The sequence below is a fragment of the Castanea sativa genome, chromosome 2 (genome assembly GCF_040712315.1).
Source record: "Castanea sativa cultivar Marrone di Chiusa Pesio chromosome 2, ASM4071231v1".
Classification (NCBI taxonomy): Eukaryota; Viridiplantae; Streptophyta; class Magnoliopsida; order Fagales; family Fagaceae; genus Castanea; species Castanea sativa.
The window spans coordinates 45,122,988-45,143,865 of NC_134014.1; the positions used below are offsets into that span (position 1 = coordinate 45,122,988).

At 36.1% G+C, this 20,878-nt stretch overlaps 2 protein-coding genes across 13 annotated transcripts in view; both read right to left on the reverse strand.

Annotated features, from left to right (window-relative positions):
• Positions 1-2,433, reverse strand: part of LOC142624080 (mitogen-activated protein kinase kinase kinase 5-like) — a 40,503-nt gene extending 38,070 nt beyond the window's left edge. For 2 of the 9 annotated variants that reach the window (XM_075797581.1, XM_075797583.1), the window contains exons 1-3: positions 2,120-2,433; positions 1,843-1,918; positions 819-944 (exon numbers count right to left, since the gene is read on the reverse strand). Coding sequence is in view for 1 of the 9 variants with exons in the window: in XM_075797580.1 (XP_075653695.1) it covers positions 1,843-1,854 (12 nt within the window). In the remaining 8 variants the exon portion in view is untranslated. Of the gene's footprint in view, positions 1-19; positions 392-503; positions 1,062-1,842; positions 1,921-2,119 lie in introns of those variants that run through there. The other 7 variants (XR_012842279.1, XR_012842278.1, XR_012842280.1 and 4 more) reach the window with 7 other exon arrangements.
• A 2,686-nt stretch (positions 2,434-5,119) lies between these two features.
• On the reverse strand, positions 5,120-13,716 carry LOC142625907 (mitogen-activated protein kinase kinase kinase 5). Of its 4 annotated transcripts, none has more exons than XR_012842423.1 (11): positions 12,743-13,716; positions 11,598-12,257; positions 11,430-11,517; positions 9,732-9,794; positions 9,472-9,635; positions 9,223-9,298; positions 8,344-8,403; positions 8,145-8,270; positions 6,010-6,219; positions 5,834-5,920; positions 5,120-5,696 (listed from the first exon to the last, which is right to left on the reverse strand). XR_012842423.1 is itself a non-coding variant. In XM_075799658.1 (11 exons), exons 1-11 carry the CDS (start codon positions 13,273-13,275, stop codon positions 5,501-5,503), a joined length of 2,277 nt encoding a protein of 758 aa, XP_075655773.1. In that variant the 5' UTR covers positions 13,276-13,716; the 3' UTR covers positions 5,120-5,500. The 4 variants fall into 4 exon arrangements, 2 of the variants coding, with proteins under 2 accessions (XP_075655773.1, XP_075655774.1); XM_075799658.1 differs by having other exon boundaries at positions 5,834-5,934; XM_075799659.1 differs by having other exon boundaries at positions 5,482-5,652; positions 5,834-5,934.
• Between the last annotated feature and the right edge of the window lie 7,162 nt (positions 13,717-20,878).

Genomic DNA, 20,878 nt, shown 5'->3' on the forward strand with positions numbered 1-20,878 from the left:
GTTTTTATTTGTTGGGGGAACAAACTACAATTCTAGAAAAAAACATTTTAAGAGGGAAAAATAAAATCCACCAACACCCCCTTAATCTTGTAAGCAAACCTCTTCCATCACCTCATTTTGATTACCTCTTTTCACCAAGTAACAATTGCAAACAAGACGATCAATACAAAATATAAAGGTCATATCCAATGCAAAAAACTTCCACTTTTGTAGGATTTGGGAGAGGTTATAGTAGACAGCCTTACCCCCAATTTATTGAAGCGACTAATTCCCAAACTTGAATCCGCAACCTATTACTTTTGGTGGAAGACACTTGTCATTGTACCAAGATTTCACCTCTAAACAATCCAAAACATGTTTCTGATAAATTAGAAGTTTGTGAGGCAGTCGCCTAGAAAAATAGGGTAAATGGATGACTTAATTTATTGATTTCGAAGCACATCAAACAACAATCCATAAAGGGATGTAGGGTAAAAAAATGATTTTAACACTCATTCAGTAAGTGGGAAAGAACATCCATTCAACATAAATGATCTGCTTTAACAATGTAGCTTGATCTTAGCCTTATTCAGTCGTTTGTAACTTAGATGGGATAGACATAAACCACAAAAGCTAATGCAAAGTAACAATCCAACCATATAAACCTTCAAGAACTGAATATGATGAGATCTTATTGCACGATCTCTCTCTCTCTCTCTCTTTTAAAATCAAATTTAATGAGATAAATGCAAAGCAACATAAACTTCTATTGTAATACTGTAGTGTAGAATTAAAGTTTGATGATCAATAAAGCACATAAGGGAACATTAGGTGCCTACCCCTTCAAAGTCGCTCCATGTAGGTTTTCAGGTGAGCATTTCAAAAATAGTACAGCCCAAACTCCAAATATCTACAGCAAGAGCCAGATCAGAGTTGGAATCTCTCTGCATCACAGCTTGCATGAGCTGCAGAAAGACAATGATCTCAGCAGGGGAAGATACAGGCATATGACACATTGATGTAGCAGCAAGAAAATACCTCTGGAGCCATCCAGAGGTATTTTCAGCTGCTTGTCCAGTAAGCTGTGCAATAATAAGTCCCAAATTACTTAAGCCCAATATTAGGAACTTCAACTAGAATATCCCAGAAAGCAAATTATAATGGCAAGTTGGCAACAACAATTTATTTTATTGGTAAGTTTTCAAAAACTAAAAGAGGTCAAGAATGGTTATAATGATGAGCATGATGATACACCAATTTATAAAATTAGGTATCACCACTAACCAGAGGTAATCACCCATATTTCTCTGAATGATCCTCAGTTCATTACTGTGGCCAGGAGGTAATTAGCTACTGGCAATAACAACAATGTCCTACCAAAGGATTCACAAGTCTAAAATCAGGCACCTCAGCATCCACCTAAATGCTTGAAGTATGGAATTGAATAAAACACAGAGAGAAAAGCAATAATACTGGTTGTAATATTTTACATGAGCATTATTCATACTAAGAATTACGCTACACTGATTCTGCTTTCTTGTAACAGGGGCCATGCTGTTGTCACAACCATAGACTCAATCACAATTGAACATTTGAGCATACAAATGTCAAGTATTGATAATCTTCGTTACTATAAAATAAGGAACAAGTAGGTGAAGTCAAAATATATTTCCTCACCAAAAGTTCATGAAGATGAGGGACTGTTAAGGTGAATCTATATACAGGAAGAAGAAGAAGATGAAGAAATACCATCTACTAAATGTAAAAGGAAGAATGATTACATCGAAAGAGAGCCATTATGCAAGATAAAAATCAATAAAGCACAAGATAATACAGTAATAAAGAAGAAGAAAACGAACTCACATGTTTAGCCATCCCAAAATTAGCAAGCTTGACAACTCCAGATGAATCAACAAGCAAATTAGCCCCTTTGATGTCCCTATTGACACAAGGAAAGAAAAAAATTCCAAATTTAACACTAAGCAAATTAGCCCCAGGACTACTACATTCATTCTGAAGAGATGCATAGACAATTTCACATGTGTTTTTTTTTTTTGATAGGCAACATACATAGTGTTTAGATTCTAATTTGCAACACTAAGTAGATTGTTTCAACAAATCAATCAAACGTGAATTGTACCTGTGAATTGTCTTTGTGGTCTAATGAGCTGGTTGAGTTGAAACAAACTTATAAAAATTAAGGTATGTTGATCACCTGGTACAACCATCCTGAGGAGCAGACCAAAAAGATGGTTGATATGATCATCATCCCTGAGGAGCAGACCAAAAAAATGGTAATGGTTGATGATTTCAAGTTTCAACCATCACCGTTTTGTTGTCTGCTCCACATGGATGGCGACCTGATAGCAAAGTTCTTTGTCGGTGTCTTTATGGTAACATCACAGCACCAATAATCAAGTAAATTTTACTCTCTTTTTCTAACTCTTTTGTATTTATTCTTCCTCATAACTCACATCAATGATTTGTATAATGCAAAAATGTTGAGGGGTTGAGTTTATATGCAACAGGGTCGTGGGGTGGGTGCCACTTTTTTGTGAGTTATCTCATCAAATATATTATGCGTGTGATCCACATTAATAGATCATTGAATTATGATACACCACATGACAGGAACATGTCTAATTTCCAAACCACATAATAAGCATGGTAGACATGATCTAAAATTTATTATTTAAAAAGATAAACTATAATAGATGATTAAAGTAACATAACTCCTATTTACATTTATAAATGATTTGTAATATCTATATAAAAAAAAAAAAGTTTGTAATAAAATCTTAATATGGGTAATAGTTTTGGAATTCTTAAAACTTTGGTAGAAAATTAGGCTTAGACCAAATTGAGTTAATAATTTTAATATGTTTGTAATAACCCAAATGGCATAAGAAGAATTAGAAATCATATAACGAAGAAAAATAAAGAGAATGTCCACTTGACTTAGGGTTTCTAGTTATTATTATGATTATGGTCTTTGGCAACATCATGAGGGAGGTTGCAAACAGAGGTTTAATCTAAAGTCAAATTATGCCTTTTGAATTTGGCATTTCCAATACCGAATCGCACAAACATAAATCTCTCCTCTCGCTCTTATTTTAAATTTTTAACATTCAAAAAGCATTAGGTCTTTATCCTCATTTTCCTTAATAACTTCACACCTACCATATAGGGATAGATAACTTGCCTTATAACAATATTTAGCCAAATGACTCACCTTCCTAGTCTCGCCTTTCATTTTCTTATATTCAATTAAAATATATAATTGTCCTATCTTAGACTCCGTTAGGTTGGGGTGATTTTAGGGGTATGAAAAAGGAGAATGGAAAATGAATTTGGTTAGGAGAAAAAAGAGGAGATTTTAGTGGGCTCAAATGTTCTCAAAAAAAAAAAAAAAAAAAAAAGGGTATCAAATTAAATTACCCAATTGTCCTTATTAAGGTTTACTGGGTTCACCAGTCATCATTAAGAAGTTCTTTAATTAAGGAAAAAAGTATATAACAAAATTAGTATTGGAAAAAGAAGTGTAATTGTGACGATGAGAATGCGTACAAGTAAACTTTTTCCCACGTATATACACATAAAAATTTACTCACGGCATGTGTTCTTTTACAATAATTGGAAATTTTTTTTATCACAACATTTTTTTAAATCAAATAAAGTTCATCTTTCTCACTACATTTCAACTTAGAGAACAGATCCCATATTTTTAATTTTAAAAAATGATTAAAAAAAAGCACAAAATATTAAATCCTCAATAATACCATTCTTTTACTAATATTTTTTTCCCTCAAGCTGTGGATTTTCACAAATTCAAACTCTAGGTTTTGCTATAAACTCATCACTTTAAATAATTAGAATAATATGTAAAGGATGTTAAATTCTATGTAATTTTTTAAAAGTAATCAAGGCATCGAGAAAGTGCACAATTTTTCTGGTTCTAATATATTGCTATATTTTAAACACTTATACATTAATTTATATTCTCAATTTATTTTGGACAATCAATTTAAATTACAATTTCAAACCTGATGTACTTAGATTAATCTCTTGAATTGTTTGTAATCTTGTCTTTTAATATTGTCTCCTAGACCTCCACCGCTGGTCGGGAATATTAAAAAGATAGTTTCATGCAGCTGAACCAGAATGCTAAAGAGGCAAGCCCCATTGAAATGCTCAACTAAAAAGAAAGAAAGAAAAGACCCAAGCCATGAGAATGATAAAGGGCAAGACGCCAATTCCATGGGTTTACTTTTGGAGTTCGATACCGGCATTTTCACTTACCAAAAAAGTTAAAAGGTCTAGATTCTAGACCAAATTATTGAATTGAGAAAACACAGTTGCAAACTTTTACTGATCTTCTTATAGCCATAGGTACATAGACCTTTACTCATAATGCTTATACTAGGGCGGGCGTTAATGTTGTTTCATGACCCAGAATGCCGCGCCTCCATTACCACTGGTATATACGGATATACCTTCTGGGGTCAGTGATCCCTGGCATCTTCATATAGCAAATAAGATGAAGGGCCAGACCAAATTATTGACTCAGCAATGACAATTTTACAAAGCCTCCAAGAAGCCATAAACAAACTTCCCATTTTGACATCATATTTTTTTCTGGACAACAAAAGGAAAATCATTTTTTTAATTAAAAAAATTACTGAAGTAACTTCTCTAATTAGGAAACAATGAATCCTACCATCCGATATTTTCATTTAAGAGAAGCTTTATACCCACCATCGAAAGAAATGTATTTATTTATTTAGTGGAAAGCTGATAACTATCCTGGTGTTTCCATTTTTTTATTTAATATCAAATTCCAAGAGTAACTTAACTACCATTTGTATTTTTAACGAAGATACTTAAGGTTCAAATACTCCCTTACTGACTATTGAATTATTACAGAAATAATAATTAAGCCATTTATTCAACTAGTATAACTGCAGAAGTCCTGGTCCGTATTGTTGCAAGAGAAGAAAGTGTGCATTTTAAAATTTCAAATTGCATGAAACTAAGATGAACCACTCCGACTTATTATAGAATATCGGCCACAATCCCAGAAATCAATATCAAAACTGAAGCTAATTTATGTAAAACAGTCTCATCAAATCCATAGTCAAAGTGAGAGGACTAGATAAATCAATAATTTCAACATCTAATATCTACAGATTCATTTGTTCCAGTCCAATTGTACATGGAGGTAAAAATATTACCATCAGAAAGTAATGGTTAAAGTAACTTCCGTGATATCTGAATCTCTAAATGAGTGGTATACAAAAACTGCTTCTAAAATTCCCATGCAGGGTAACCTTCCAGGAGGAAGAAGCTTTTATAAGTTCAAGAGCTGTCAAAGATAAAAACAAGGCAAAAAACCTACTGTCAACACCCTATGGTTGCAAGTCACCTACTATGCCTTCCGTGAAGTCTATAAATACAAATTCTACAGCCGCATATCAGCAGAACTCATGAAAAAATGCCCGAAGTGTTCATCCCTTCCTGTATGTTATCTGAAATTACAACTCTTTTTGGCTCCATGTTTGACATTGCTAGGAGTACTTGCAGAAGGGCTGGGGTAATGTCTGTTGCAACCTGTGTGTGGAGGAGATAAACTAGAAAGGGCCTCAAGGGTAGAGCGAGGGGAATAACGGGAGGCCACTGTTAAGTCGGAAGTTTCATGATGAGATTGTTGGCCAGTGTCACTGGAGAAAAAGAATAATGCATGAAACTGGAGTGGTAAAATGCAGTGAAATTCATGGTCCTTTTTTTTTTTTTTTTTTCCCATTGTCATAAATATTTGTGGTCTAAATATTCATGTTAATGCAGAAAGTAACTCTACCTCTCAGAGGCCAACTTTTCTTTCGCAATAGGTGTGCTTGGGAACCTTGGCAGCTGATCACATTTATTTTCAGAACGCTCTCTTGGACTATGCGGTTTTTCCTGTCAATGTAAGACAAACTATAATATAAACAACAACAATTTAGCAACAACAAATGGCATGTCATTTATAGTTACCGTTAAGTTCTTCCCGTTAAATGCTGGGTTGCAAGATGGAACATCCAGCTGCTGGGAGTTCTTCAGGAAGCGATGTTCTAGTAACATTGCAGCAGATGACCTCTCTGCAGGATTTCGCTTAAAGCAGCACCGCAAAAAATCCTTGCCCTCGGAAGACAATGTTTCAGGTATGGGAGGGGTATCCCTCATTACCTTGAACATGGCTGCAGCCTGCATCAAATATGATAAATGCAACTTAAACAAAAGTGGGAATATCTAAATGCAAATAAAATGATTAATGCAACTCCAACTACAATATACCATCCACTATGCTACATCCAGAGACAGCAGACAAAAGCTACAGCTGAGTGCAGAAAGCAAAAGTTGCCAATACTACCAAACTCTACAGAAGTAGGTAATAAAATGCAATATTATATGTTATCTGATTGCCACACTTCTGCATCTCCTACAAGCAGACAACTACATTGCTACGCCATAAGCTACAACATAACATATGCCACAGATGCTTCTCCCTCCTCCATCATGGAAACCACATCAGAAAGGTGTGAAAGTTAATTCTGAAATTGATTGATATTCTGCCAAAAGCAGGCGAAATTAAACAAGTCTTTTGTTTATAATTATTAACTATTTCTAAGATCTCCTAATTCAGTGGACATACCAGCCGTGATCACCTCATAATTTGCAAAACATATAAATAAGCACACTCACTGTGATTCATCCACATCTGATACTATGGACATGTTGCATATGAATTATAATTTATTGATTTACTTGAATTACAATTTCGCTTAAATTAATTTATACAGGAAAGACACAAAACTAAATATTGATAAAAGATCAAATATGAATCTAAATAGGATTGCAATTGAATATATAATTTCCCAAATCACTGATTGTAACAGAAAGATTGTAATAAGATCCATGCATATAAATTCAGAGCACCTCACTTAAATTGTACTTAACAACAAAGTGGACTTCCTAAGTCACCGATTGTGGCAGAAAATTTGTGGTAAGATCTACACACGTAAATTCAGAACACCTCACCTAAACTAATTAACACTTAAATTGTTTATAACAACAAATTGGACGACAAGTTTCATTACGTACATGCTGCTATTATCTTACTTTACCACAATAAAACTAGCCACAAGTTAGCAACCAACAAGCACACTGCCAATACAACAAGGTAATTTTGCAGGGGGCAGTGCCAAAGTGGGAACCACTTCAAGAGGAGCCGAAGAAGAAAGGAATTAATTATAAACATCAGGGAAAGGAGAAGGAAGAATTTGCACATCATATATTTTTATTATAAAAACAGCATTTTTATTTTTTGTGGGAACAAACTACAATTCTAGAAAAAACATTTAAGAGGGAAAAATAAAATCCACCAACACCCCCTTAATCTTGTAAGCACACCTCTTCCATCACCTCATTTTGATTACCTCTTTTCACCAAGTAGAAATTGCAGAAGAGATAATCAATACAATATATAAAGATCATACCCAATGCATAAAACTCCCACTACTGCAAGATTTGGGAAAGGTCATGGTAGGCAGCTTTACCACCAATTTTATTGGAGCTGCTGATTCCCAAACTTGAACCCGCAACCTATTGCTTTTGGTGGTAGGCACTTGCCATTGCACCAACACTTGACCTCTAAACAATACAAAACATATTTCTTATAAATTAGAAGTTCACAAGGCAGTTGCCTAGAAAAACAGAGGAAATGGATGATGTAATTTATTGATTTCTAAGTGTATCAAACAACAATCCAAAAAGGGATCTAGGGCAAAAAATGATTTTAACACTCTCATTCAGTTAGTGGGAAAGAACATCCATTCATCATAAATGACCTGCTTTAACAATGTAGCTTGATCGTAGCCTTATTCGTTAGTTTGTAACTTAGATGGGATAGACATAAACCACAAAAGCTAATGCAAAGCAACAATCCAACCATATAAACCTTCAAGAACTGAATATGATGAGATCTTATTGCACAATCTCTCCCTTTTTTTTCTTTTTTTAAAATAAAAATTTAATGAGATAAATGCAAAGCAACATAAACTTCTATTGTAATACTGTAGGTTTAAAGTTTGATGATCAATAAAGCACATAAGGGAACATTAGGTGCCTACCCCTTCAAAGTCACTCCATGGAGGTTTTCCAGTGAACATTTCAATAATAGTACAGCCTAAACTCCAAATATCTACAGCAAGAGCCAGATCAGAGTTGGAATCTCTCTGCATCACAGCTTGCATGAGCTGCAGAAAGAAAATGATCTCAGCAGGGGAAGATACAGGCCTATGACATATTGATGTAGCAGCAAGAAAATACCTCTGGAGCCATCCAGTATGGACTTCCCTTTAAAGAAAGATCAGCTGCTTGTCCAGTAAGCTGTGCAACAATAAGTCCCAAATTACTTAAGCCCAATATTAGAAACATCAACTAGAATATCCCAGAAAGCAAATTATAATGGCAAGTTGGCAACAACGATTTATTTTATTGGTAAGTTTTCAAAAACAATAAAAGAGGTCAAGAATGGTTATAATGATGAGCATGATGATACACCAATTTATAAAATAAGGTATCACCACTAAACAGAGGTAATCAACCATATTTCTCTGAATGATCCTCAGTTCATTACTGTGGCCAGGAGGTAATTAGCTACTGGCAATAACAACAATATCCTACCAAAGGATCCACAACTCTAAAAGCAGGTACTTCAGCATCCACCAAAATGCTTGAATTATGGAATTGAATAAAACAGAGAAAATCAATAATGCTAATTGTAATATTCTACAAGAGCATTATTCATAATAAGGATTACACTACACTGATTCTGTTTTCTTGTAACAGGGGCCATGCTGTTATCACAACCATAGACTCTATCACAATTGAACATTTGAGCATTCAAATGTCAATTTATCTTCTTCTTCTTTTTTTCAAAAGAAAATTATCCACAAGTATTGATAATCTTCGTTAATGTAAAATAATGAACAAGTAGGTGAAGTCAAAATATATTTTCTCACCAAAAGTTCAAGAAGATGAGGGACTGTTAAGGTGAATCTATATACAGGAAGAAGAAGAAGACGAAGAAATACCAACTACTAAATGTAAACGGAAGAATGACTACATCAAAAGAGAGCCATCATGCAAGATAAAAAAACAAAGCACAAGATGATACAGTAATAAAGAAGAAGAAAATGAACTCACATGTTTAGCCATCCCAAAATCAGCAAGCTTGACAACTCCAGATGAATCAACAAGCAAATTCGCCCCTTTGATGTCCCTATTGAAAGAAAAGAAAAAAAAATTCCAAATGTCACATTAAGCAAATTAGCCCCATGACTACTACATTCATGCTGAAGAGATGCATAGACAATTTCATCTATTAAGTGTTTAAATTCTAATTTGGAACACTAAGTAGATTGTTTCAACAAATCAATCAAACATGAACTGTACCTGTGAATTGTCTTTGTGCTATGCAAGTAAGCCAACCCAGAGAGAATATGGCGAGTAAAATTGCGAACAACGGACTCTGTTATGGCTCCACAATGTTCACGAACATATTTATTGATGGAACCAGGATGAACATACTCCAGATATATAAAAAAACGGTCATCAACCTGCATAGGCACAACATTAATTTCATGCATTGCTTCAAGGATACTATTGTAAACAACAATGAGAATGCCTAAACATGCAACTAGGAGAATACTCACTATTTCGCTACCATAATACTGCACAATATTTGGATGCTTCAGCTGGCTAAGAACTTTGATTTCCTGAAACAAATAATTGGAATAATAGAGGCATGAGGCAAGAAAACCAAATAAATCATTATAAAGATGATTTACCAAATACTAATACTAATAATAATAATAATATATTTATTTAGGAAAGTTTTAAAGCTGAACATTTAAAAACATGTGTCATAAATACTCCCAACACACAGAAACAAGACAGCAGGATATGGATAGCATTCATCAAACCAAACTACATAAAAAACTTCATTGACCAAATATCAACCAAGATTCTTTTAGCCTCTAATGAATCACTTAAGTTAGGATCATTCTGGATAATTACAGAATCCAAGATCTAAAAGGTGCCTGTACCATATACAGCTACTCAAGAGGTTTAACCACTACCTATTCATAAGAAACATTTTGATCGACAAATCAACAATGCCAAAATTAGTATACTCATCTGTTATAAATGATCCAAACTACAATCTCAATCACACTTATTCCCCCCCCCCCCCCACCCCCATGAGAGAGAGAGAGAGAGAATGTGCAGTCCTTAGTGCAAGGATTGCAAGACTAAATACATCATTGTATGCAAAACACTGGCATAGGACAATCCTTAATTCATAGAAATCCTCAGCTGAACAAGGGGAAAGAAAGCTCAAGTATACAGGCATGCTCATCTATCATAGAGAACTCATGCAGAATCTTCAAAGCAAAAATACTAATCCAAGAAAACATCTTAAAGAAAAAAAAAAATTAAATGTGAGAGCCTTGGAATTTGACGGCAAAATTAAAAAGCCACAAGAGAAAGAACACTAGTAGCGTGTCAACATCAAATGCAGAGTGGTTTTTTTAATGTATAAACAAATAAGAAGGATAACTGATAATGCACAGAATTGATGTACTCTAAAGGCCAAAAACATGAAAACCATTCATTTCAATAAAAGGGGAAGTTCCCAAGGCCTAGAAGTACAAAAATTCACCAAACACACATCTAAAAGAAGGTATTATCCTAATATGATTTAGAAATAAAAAATAAAATAAAAAGAAAAATAGATAATGATCAGGATTAAGGTATCCACACCATATACTGCAAAACCTTCCTAGTGAAAATTGAAAAGATAAATAAATAGATAAAGAGGACAAAATTTAAACTGTTAGCAATTGTCTCAAACAATAAAATAAAAAAACCACACAAGACAAAAACAACCATCACCCATGTTCACATGTGCAAGTTTCAACTATTCATTGCATGCATGTCTGCCATAGTATACCCACTGACAGCTTTGTACCATTGAAGAAATGGATGAGTTAATGGCATGAGAGAAAAGATATGGAATGCAAGCTAAACCCTTTTTTTTCGTACATGTGTAATGAGAAAAAAAAAAATATATATATATATATATATATATATATATATATATATCTCGCCAAAATATGGTAGCAAAGAGTTCCCTATGATATGAAAAAAGAGTAAACACTTTGCAGTAGTGATTAACCCATGTCGGTAGCAACAAATTAACCATTATTAGAAATCAAGACAATTTAGACCATGATATTTAATCCTTACTGTAATATTCCCTTCAATAAATTAGGGCAAAAGCTTGATATGTTTTATTACAATACATATAATTATAGAGGGAACTACTAGTGCAATAAATTCTGGAGAATTACCTGCTGTAACTGCTTTATACTCTCTGCAGATTTTGGGTCATCAGGAAATATTTCAACTTCCTTCATTGCACACAAAGCTCCAGTTTCCCTGTAAGAAAAGAGTAACTATACTAAAGACTTTGCTGCAGGTAAAGAAGCTAGCATAAGAAGTACATCAAACATATATACCTGTTGGTGGCAACATAAACACTTCCAAATGTACCGCGCCCAATAAGCTTTCCTTTTTTCCATTGACTATTCATCGGCACTGACTCCAATTTAACTATAGATTGGGGAGGGGGAGTGGCAGGAGTGGGAATGGGATTGGGAGTTGTATTACATGGTGAAGGCGTGGCTGCTCCTGGAGGAAGAGGTAATGGGTGGACATTTACAGGACAACTATTTTCACGCCGCACTGTTGAGGTTTCAATAAATAATTTAGAATTCAATGGGGAGGCAGACCCACTTTGGCTTTTGGGGAATTGTTGGGGACATTTTGCCCGAGGACTGTGAAGGGGAGAAGTATCAGAACTGAAAGTATTGTAATCAAAGAACGCAGGGGGAGGGAATCCTGGAATCATTGCTGTTGTTGGTATCTCTGGAGCAGACCAGACTTGATTTCCCTTTGGAATCATGTAATAATAATATGGAAATGAGTCACCGGTACTTGCCCTATGTGGACTGAGTGCAGGACTTGAAAAAGGACTATTTGGAGCACTCCTCATAGGAACATGGACCCTGAAGTCATCTCTTGAGCTTTCTGAGCAATTTTGCTCTCGAAGCTCCCTTCTATATGACCTCCTTTCACCATAATCCACACCACCTTTTCTGTCTCGGCTAGCAAACACGCTGAAATTAAACATGTCAATAGATGCAAAATGTCTCAGCCAATGCACAAAGAATCAACCAAAATACAGAACATTAAACCGTGATGAAAAAATTAGCATTTATTTCCCAACAAGGCAACTACAATCATGCAAAATGACATACATTTAACACAAACTAATCTCATCAACAAGCACTCTATGCGCGTAAATTTAGCATTTCACCAATCAAAATCCACTCTTTTCATAATCAAACACAAACATACACAATTTGCACACAACCAAAACGTTCTTGATTGAATTATAATAACCGAAATACCGGTTAATCACCAATCCGCCTTTGCAAAATCAGACAAAAACAGGAACACAGAAATTCATCAAAAACAGCTGATTATCCTACCAGAAAGAGAAAATTCCTGCCTACAATTGTAAATTAAACCAAAAAAAAAAAATATATATATATATATATATATATATATAAATATGAAACTGAGTTTTTTTTTTTTTCACCTTTTAATTGGAGAAATAGAAGAGGAGGCTCTGTCTCTGTCTCTATCTCGGTCCTCAACGACTCTGCTCTGAGCGGTCTTGGGCGAAGGGAGAGGGACGTTGACGAAATCAGGAACAGGCCTTTCCTTGGCTCGAAAAATCCCTAACTCCGGCAGAGGCAAAGGCTGAGGCTGAGGCTTAGCCTCCGACGTGGTGGTGGTGGACCGCGAAGACATGCTGGGCGATCTCGTCAGCGAAAGCGGCTCCAGCGTGATGGAGCCGGCGGAGACTCCGCCGACGTCGTTGTCGCTCAAATGCCTGAGCTTCCTCTGCCGCGTCAGCCTCTTTATCGGCCCGAAACGCCACGTACCGGAACCTACCTCTTCGCTCCTTCTGCTGCTGCTGTTACCGCTACTACTACTATTATTATTATTATTATTATTATTATTATTACTATCATTTGGAGGCTCACCATCGCTCGGAGATTTGAGCGGAGACGTCGAGGTCGAGGATGATGAAGCCGGTGAGAATGAAATGCTTGGCAACCAACGCATTGTAGCTCGCAATCATACCTGATACCAACACACCTACATAATATATGAATATGACTTTTTCTTTGAAAGAAAAAAATTTAACGGTTTTGATGGAGAGGAGGGACAAATAGGTCGTCAGGCAAAAGAGAATGAAACCCTAAGAGGAGGAGGAGATCCATGGAAACTGTGGATCTTCTACAGAAAATTTGGACATGGACGGTGCACGAGTCTTTGTTTCTTTGGGCTTTTTGATTTTTGGTTTTTGGTTTTTTTTCCTTCTTCTTTTTTTTCCCCCCTACGCGGTTTTTTTACAACGTACTTCCACGCCAAACGGGAAGGGTGCGTCGATTTTGAGAGGTCGATAATTAATAGGTTCTCCTTATTCTAACAAAGTCAAGCTCTAGACAGAGAGAGACAGAGAGAGAGAGAGAGAGCGTTTGTGTTTGGCGTTGCTTCTTTCGTCTTTTTTTAATTCCGTTATTTCTGCTATTTTGGATTTTGGTAGTTGTTCTGTTTGCTATGCCAGACGTCCGCCTAGGTGGTAACGTTCGTTAAGCTAATTTTGCAAAGGCATTAGATATGTAGTAATTAGATTTTAAACATGTTAGTTACTAACTAATCTCTCTCTCTCTCTCTAACCGAAACCTCTGAAGCTCTCCCAATTTTCCATTTCAACACAATATTTAAATAAAATTATTTTTATTTAGTCCAAACTTAACAAGAACTGAAACTCTATCTCTCTAATAAGCCCATTTTAAACTCAAACTCATCATTTTTTTAAACAAAATTATTTTTGTTTAATCCAAACTTAACATGAAGGGAAACTTTATCTCGCTAACAAATCCAACTTAAACTCAAACTCAAACGTTGATATTATTATTATTATTATTATTATTATTATTATTATTATCTCTTTACTTCACTAACCTGATATTTTATGATAGTGTGCAAACTTATAGCCATAGATTATTCTTTTGAATATAATCCAATCTGCTTCTTATATTTTTCTATTTTTTAGTCACATATATTTTGTTTTGTTTCAATAATTTCTATGCCATTAATAATTTGATTCTTTAATATTTTTTGGTCTTTCAGAAGTTTTAATATTTGAATTTTTAAGTTATTTTTTGCAGTATCTGAAATTGTTTGACAAATTTTTTGTAAACTATTACACGTTCAAGCAATGACTTCTTCATCAAATTGTAACACAAATTAAAGTCATACAAGAGAAAATCATATAATGGTGCAGTTTCTTAATCAATTTAAGATTTTATAAATTATTTTAGTCTACTTCACAAATAGGTAGGTTCCCGTGCATAGCACGAGTTAGGGACTAGTATGTTTCAATTCCAGTGACATATGTATAATACAATTAAAAAAATTACAATTATACACATGGATTCAAATTATACTTTATCTCTCCTTTATTTATTTTATTTCAATTTCTTTTGGATATACACATGAGTTTACTCTTTCTTTTTTTCTTTTTTTGTTTATTGAGTTTTTTATGATTTATTTATATTAGAACATTTTTCTTTTGCACCTCATTAGTTCATCTAGAACAACAAAAAAAAAATTTAATTAGACATGTGGCACAAAATTAGACAATAATTGAAATTAAATTTAAAAAAACTTGAGTGATAGGCCTCTTTATCATTTTCCATTTTTAAAAAATTAGATACGTCTATTCTAATTTTTCTATCCAAAAAGTTTTTTTATTAACAAAATAAGCACTTTCGCGCTTTTATAATAGAAAAATAACTATATTTTAGTCAACTAAATTCAAAATTCACTCATATCTGATCATGCAAAGTTATGTAAAAATACATGATTACTATAATAACCGTGTAAATTTATACTGACACTATTTATTTTGCATTTAGTGTTAATTTATATGACATTATTCATTTTGCATTTAGTGTTTTTTTATTCTTTCTTTATGTACTTAAGGATGAATGAAGAGAGTAAATGGTAGTTGCGTGTAAAGAAAAAAAATTTTAAAAAAAATAAGAAAAATTGATGTAAGGTCACAATTTGCACCCAAACCCAACTGTAAAAGAGGGGAATAGGCCCAAACAGCCCAATACAATAAAATTTGCAGAGAGTAGGCTTGAAATCTAGGTTTTAGTGGTATTGAATAACTAAAATAATAGGCTAGATTGCAACATCATATGCACTTAATTGTTTGTGTACAAAGACAGATTATCTTTCAAAGACAGATTACAATTATCGGTGCTAATGGGTACAATCTTTTCTCTCTTATTTTTTTCGATCCCCCTCCTGAACGTCTTCCTTTGCCTTTTATATCATCCACCTTCTTCTCCCCATCTTCCACGTATAGATCAAATTACTGATTTTAGATACTTGTCCCATCCCCATATTCCTGAAGTCTTTGGAGGCAGCTATAAAGCTGAACCCTAATGCTCAAGCATCACTTCCCCATTAATGCGGCCAGAAAAGTAGTTGCAGAGCATTCAATGCGGTGGTAGCAGCTTTATCTTAGATATTTCACAGCCCTTCTTCTTATCTTGTACATCTACCATGCTTACCCTTACCTATAGGATCTTTGAGAATATTATCTTTGGACGTTAGACAGCCCTTCTCTTACCTCGGCTTTACAAAGCCAAGGACATACTCTTCCTCGGATCACCTTCTTGGATAAACTTAATCAGATAACACTACTTTACCTATTAGTACTGCCTCGTGGGTTGATATTCCTTCATCCTCGGATAATTCAGTATCCTCGGATTGGGCCTCTAGCCTAACAAACACTCTTGGGCCAACCCAACACATACTCTTGGACCCATTGACCCTATAATAGCCCATTGAGATTCTCATTTCTACCACCTCAGGAGGAAAAGAGGATCTCAACATCTGTTACCGTTAATTTGTACTCACCACGCCTCTTCCCTGACAAAGATGATGTCCCTTAAACTGCCCACTTCACGTTCTTAACGTTGCGGCATGCGGAGCATCTCCTAATTAAATTCTGACGGCTTCTTGTCCCCCACATTTAACCATACGATGCACATCCAATGGTTAAGGGTTACATAGGAACATAGGCAGGAACTTTCCCGCTTCATAACTCCCGCTGATATAAATATCAACAATTTAAACCATCATCCTCACTTCAACACTCATACAACGAACCTGCAAACTTTTTCGGTCTACACGTTCCCTCACAGTTTCCAAGATTTAGTCTAAGGTGGTCGTTTCTTCTTAAAGTAAGTCTTCCCAAACTTCCTCACTCATTACCTTTTTACATACTCTTCTCTTTTCTGTATTTCTTTCACCTCGGCTCACCTGTCCTTTTATCTATTCGTCAATACCTCTAACCTTCTCCTAAAAATGGGTAGATTCGCCTCTCTAGTAGATTCTGATGAAAAGATAGAACAATTTAAGGCGAAGTATAGGATTCCACTGGGGGTATCCCTTACATATTGTAAGGAAGGGGATTAGCACTTGAAAAGGCAAGAGGGAGAGGTAGTAATCCCGATGATTGCGTTCATAGAGGGAGGGATGAAGATCCCAATAGGGACAGTTATGAGGGACTACCTTAGGGCCTTTAGATTAACTCCTACCCAGTGCGCCCCGAATATGTTTAGGATTTTGGGCTTTGTAGATGCATTAAATGAAAAGATGGGTCTAGGGCTCACCAATCATGACGTGAACTGGATTTACAATCTTCATAACCTAAAGGGGCAGGGATATTACCTAAAATCTAGGTTTCCCAAAGTTAGGTTGATCCAATGTCTTCCCGACTCCAATAAAGGTTTGAAAAAAAAATTTTGATTGTGTCGGGAGAATGGCATGATGGCATCCCCTGTCCGACGAGAAAAGGGGAATTAGGTGAAGTTCTGGTTTCAGATGAACTCCTCACAACCGTTTTGTCTTTTGTACTTAGGTTTATATAAAAACATTTACTTGACTTAACCTTGTTTTTCTCGATGATTTTGCAGACCCACACGCAGTTGTTCGCCACTTTGATCTTGTTAATCACAAAAAATTAGACGAAATATTGAAGGCCGAAGTGTTCGTGCACACAAATAACCAATTCCGAGCAGCGCATTTGATCCTTGGCTACAAGCCCATCTCCACGACTTTCCAGGCACCAAAGTGCGTAATTATAGCGAAAGATCCACGCTTACATAGGATAAGTGTTGTTGCAGAGGGCTTTCTTTTACCTGCGGGCGCTCCTATTCCTCAAGGCACCCTCGTCACACAACACATACCAGACGGTATTCCCCTCATCCCTCTTCCAACTTAGCACACAACCGGTGAAGCAACCTCTTCTCAACCCAGCATAAAGGAAGAATAATAGATTGTTGAAGTTTCAGATTCCGAGAACGAATTTGAAGTCTTCAACCAACCCCCTTCTCCTGAGGGTCGAACTGGTGACCTCGACACATCCTTCTCAAGTCATCCATAAGGAGAAACTCATAACCTTGACGCAATAGGAATCCGACGCAAGCCCAAATAGAGCCTCAAAGACATAATGGAAGCCCAGGTGGTGAGTCAAGAGCCTGAAAAGGCTGCTTAGACCAAACATCCTCAGACCAAGGATAAAGGCTCGGAGAAATCTTCTCAGCATAAACTCCCTCCTCCCCCCCTGCCCAATCTCAGCGCATTGACCAAGCTGACCACAAGAGAAAGAGGGACCAACATAAAGGGAACGACGTGATTGAAGGAGGGAAAAGCCTCCTTCCTAAGGATGTGGAGCCCGAAAAGGAAGCTAAGCAAGCTCGCACAATATAGACGAGGTCAGAAAAACGGACCGAGAATCATGCGCCCGTATCTGCCCCAATTTGGGCTCCACCAATGATCATGGATGATCATGTGGTCACCACCGATGCATCCATCAGGAATTCCGACGCTGGAACTACTACTTACGTGGCAGACGTGTTAGAGCAAGCTCTCCTGTTGCCTGAAGACATAAGCAAGCTAAGGCAAATGAGGGATCAAAATGTCTTTATGACATTAAAAAATGAGCTTGCTATGGTAAGAATCCCATTTAACTATTGCTCATTTCATTTTCTGTTACACTTAGGTTTTCTGTTTTGACCATATACTTTTGCTTCACTTTACTACTGTATATAGGCTGTCCAATCTGCCCACAGAGCTGAAGAGATCGTCATCAGCACTTACAAAGCCTTTAAGGATGAAGAAATAAGGCGTAGCAACACCCAGAAGATCCTGGAAATGAAAGACAAAAAACTACAAGAGGTCACTGCCTAATTGAACAAGGCAGAAAGCGAAAAAATGAGCTCCGAGGCTGCTTTAAAAGTAGCTGAAAGGCAGACCGAGACCCAAAGGTTGTAGCTTAGACCGGACGACGAGGACTACACTGCAGCGAAGAAGCTGATAGAGGACCTTCAAAAGGATCTAAAGGAAACTGAGAAGGCGAAGTATGAGGCAAATAAAGCCAAGGAAGAATCTACTAAAGCCAAAAAGGAGGCTGAGAAAGCAAGGGACCAAGCTAAGTAGGATGGATACTAGGTCGGAGTGGTGGAGACGACGAAAAACCTTAGATCACAAGTCTCGGAGGTATGTAGGCATTACTACCTCCAAGTGTGGAATGAGGCACTTACCCGAGCTGGGATTAATGCCTCTTCTACCCTTTGGAGGACAAAAAATGTCTACTAGCCCCCTGCCATCCAAGCTTCTGCTCCATCCAATACCAAGGATGATACTATCACCCCAGGAACAGATGCCAAACAAGGTAACTCAGCTAAAACCCTTGCTTCCACTGAATGTTAGCCCGATGAGCTTAAGCAATCTGAGGCCACCAAGTAAATTACTAAACCAACAGAAGGGGTGACCCATGATGATACTCAGCCTTCCAATGCCCCTAAGGAGTCTAACAAGGAAAAGGGATCTAATGAGACAATGGAACTTGTCTTGGTAACAATTCCTATCACCATCGAGGAGGATCCAAAGGGCAAAGGGATTGCTTCTAACTCTTCGGCTCCAATCTAGCCTCCAAGGGATCCTAAGGGCAATTTGATGATAAAACTGAAGCCATGATTGATCCTCGTCCTTTCCTCATTATAGCCTAGTTTTCCTTTTATCTGATGTAACTTGATGTTTTGTAAGCAAATCATCTTTCCAAAGGATTTTAAATTAATGAAAATGTCAAATTGTTTACTTTACGTGCTTGACACTTATACTTTTTCTTTGCATTGCCTCTACCTTACCTAATGCTTAATTAATAAGACATAAGACAATGACATACGCCTAGATTTGTCATCTGCATAAATGATAACTCTTTTCTGATGAATTCAGAATTAGTTAGTCAATCAAATCTAGTAAATCCATCTTATATTTGAAAGGTCTATATGTCACATCAGAACAATAGCTTGCATCATTTCCAATATAACTTAACGACGATAAGGAAGTAATCAAACTAGAACCTGTCAAACAAATATGTTTAATATACCTACAAATGCTTTAAGTGATGCTCATGAACTCTCATTTGTTCATCACTACCTTGGGGATCTTCAAGATACTCAATTAAGATGACAAAATAGTGCTAAAATCCAATTTAGATACTGGTTAACCTAATAATAGATTTTCCTCGGACCAAGCATAGTTAAGATTTTAACCAACATTCAAGAAAATATCAATTTATATAGGTATGTAATACAAGGAGCCAGGCATGACTAAGTTGTAGTTTAGAAAAATGAACTGAAGTATTAATTTCCCCAAAGTAGATGATCTAAGGACCAGACATAACTAAGGTTTTGTTCAACACTTAATAAAATATCAATTTATACGAAGTATGTGGTCCGAAGAGCCAGGCATACCAAGTTTCAGTTTGATACTTATAAAAATGAACTGAAGTGTTAATTTCCCCAAAGTAGATGATTCAAGGACTAGACATAACTAAGGTTCTGTTCAAAACTTAATAAAATATCAATTTATACGAGGTATGTGGTCCGAGGAGCCAGGCATACGAAGTTTCAGTTTGATATTTATAAAAATAATAATCAACATAACACAGTGTCAATAGAAATAAAATGGTAGAAATGCCTTCATTAATAATAATACTTTCGTAGGTTATTTAGATTCCAGGGACGTGGTACAATCTTTTCATCTAAATCTTTAAAATAATATGCCCCTATGCCAGCTACCGAAGTGATACGATAAAGTCATTCCTAGTTAGGTCTCAATTTTCCCCATGCTGGGTTCTTGGCAGTACCCAAAACCTTCCTTAATACCAAATCTTCAAGTGCAAGTGGCCTTAGTTTCACATGGGAATCATACCCTTGTTTAAGTTTGTGCTGATAATAAGCTAGCTGAACCATGGCATTTTCTCGTCGTTCCTCAACTAGGTCTAAGCTTTTTTCTAATAAACTGTCATTACTGCTTAGGATGAAAGAGCTCGTCCTCAATGTTGGAAACCTAGTTTCAAAAGGGATTACAGCCTCGACTCCATAAGTCATAAAGAAAGGTGTCTCTCCAGTGGATCTTCGAAGTGTAGTTCGATACGTTCACAAAACATGTGGCAATTCTTCCACCCACCTCCCCTTAGCATCATCAAGTCTTTTCTTGAGCCCATTGACTATAACTTTATTGACCACCTCAACTTGCTCATTCCCTTGTGAATAAGCTGGAGTGGAATATC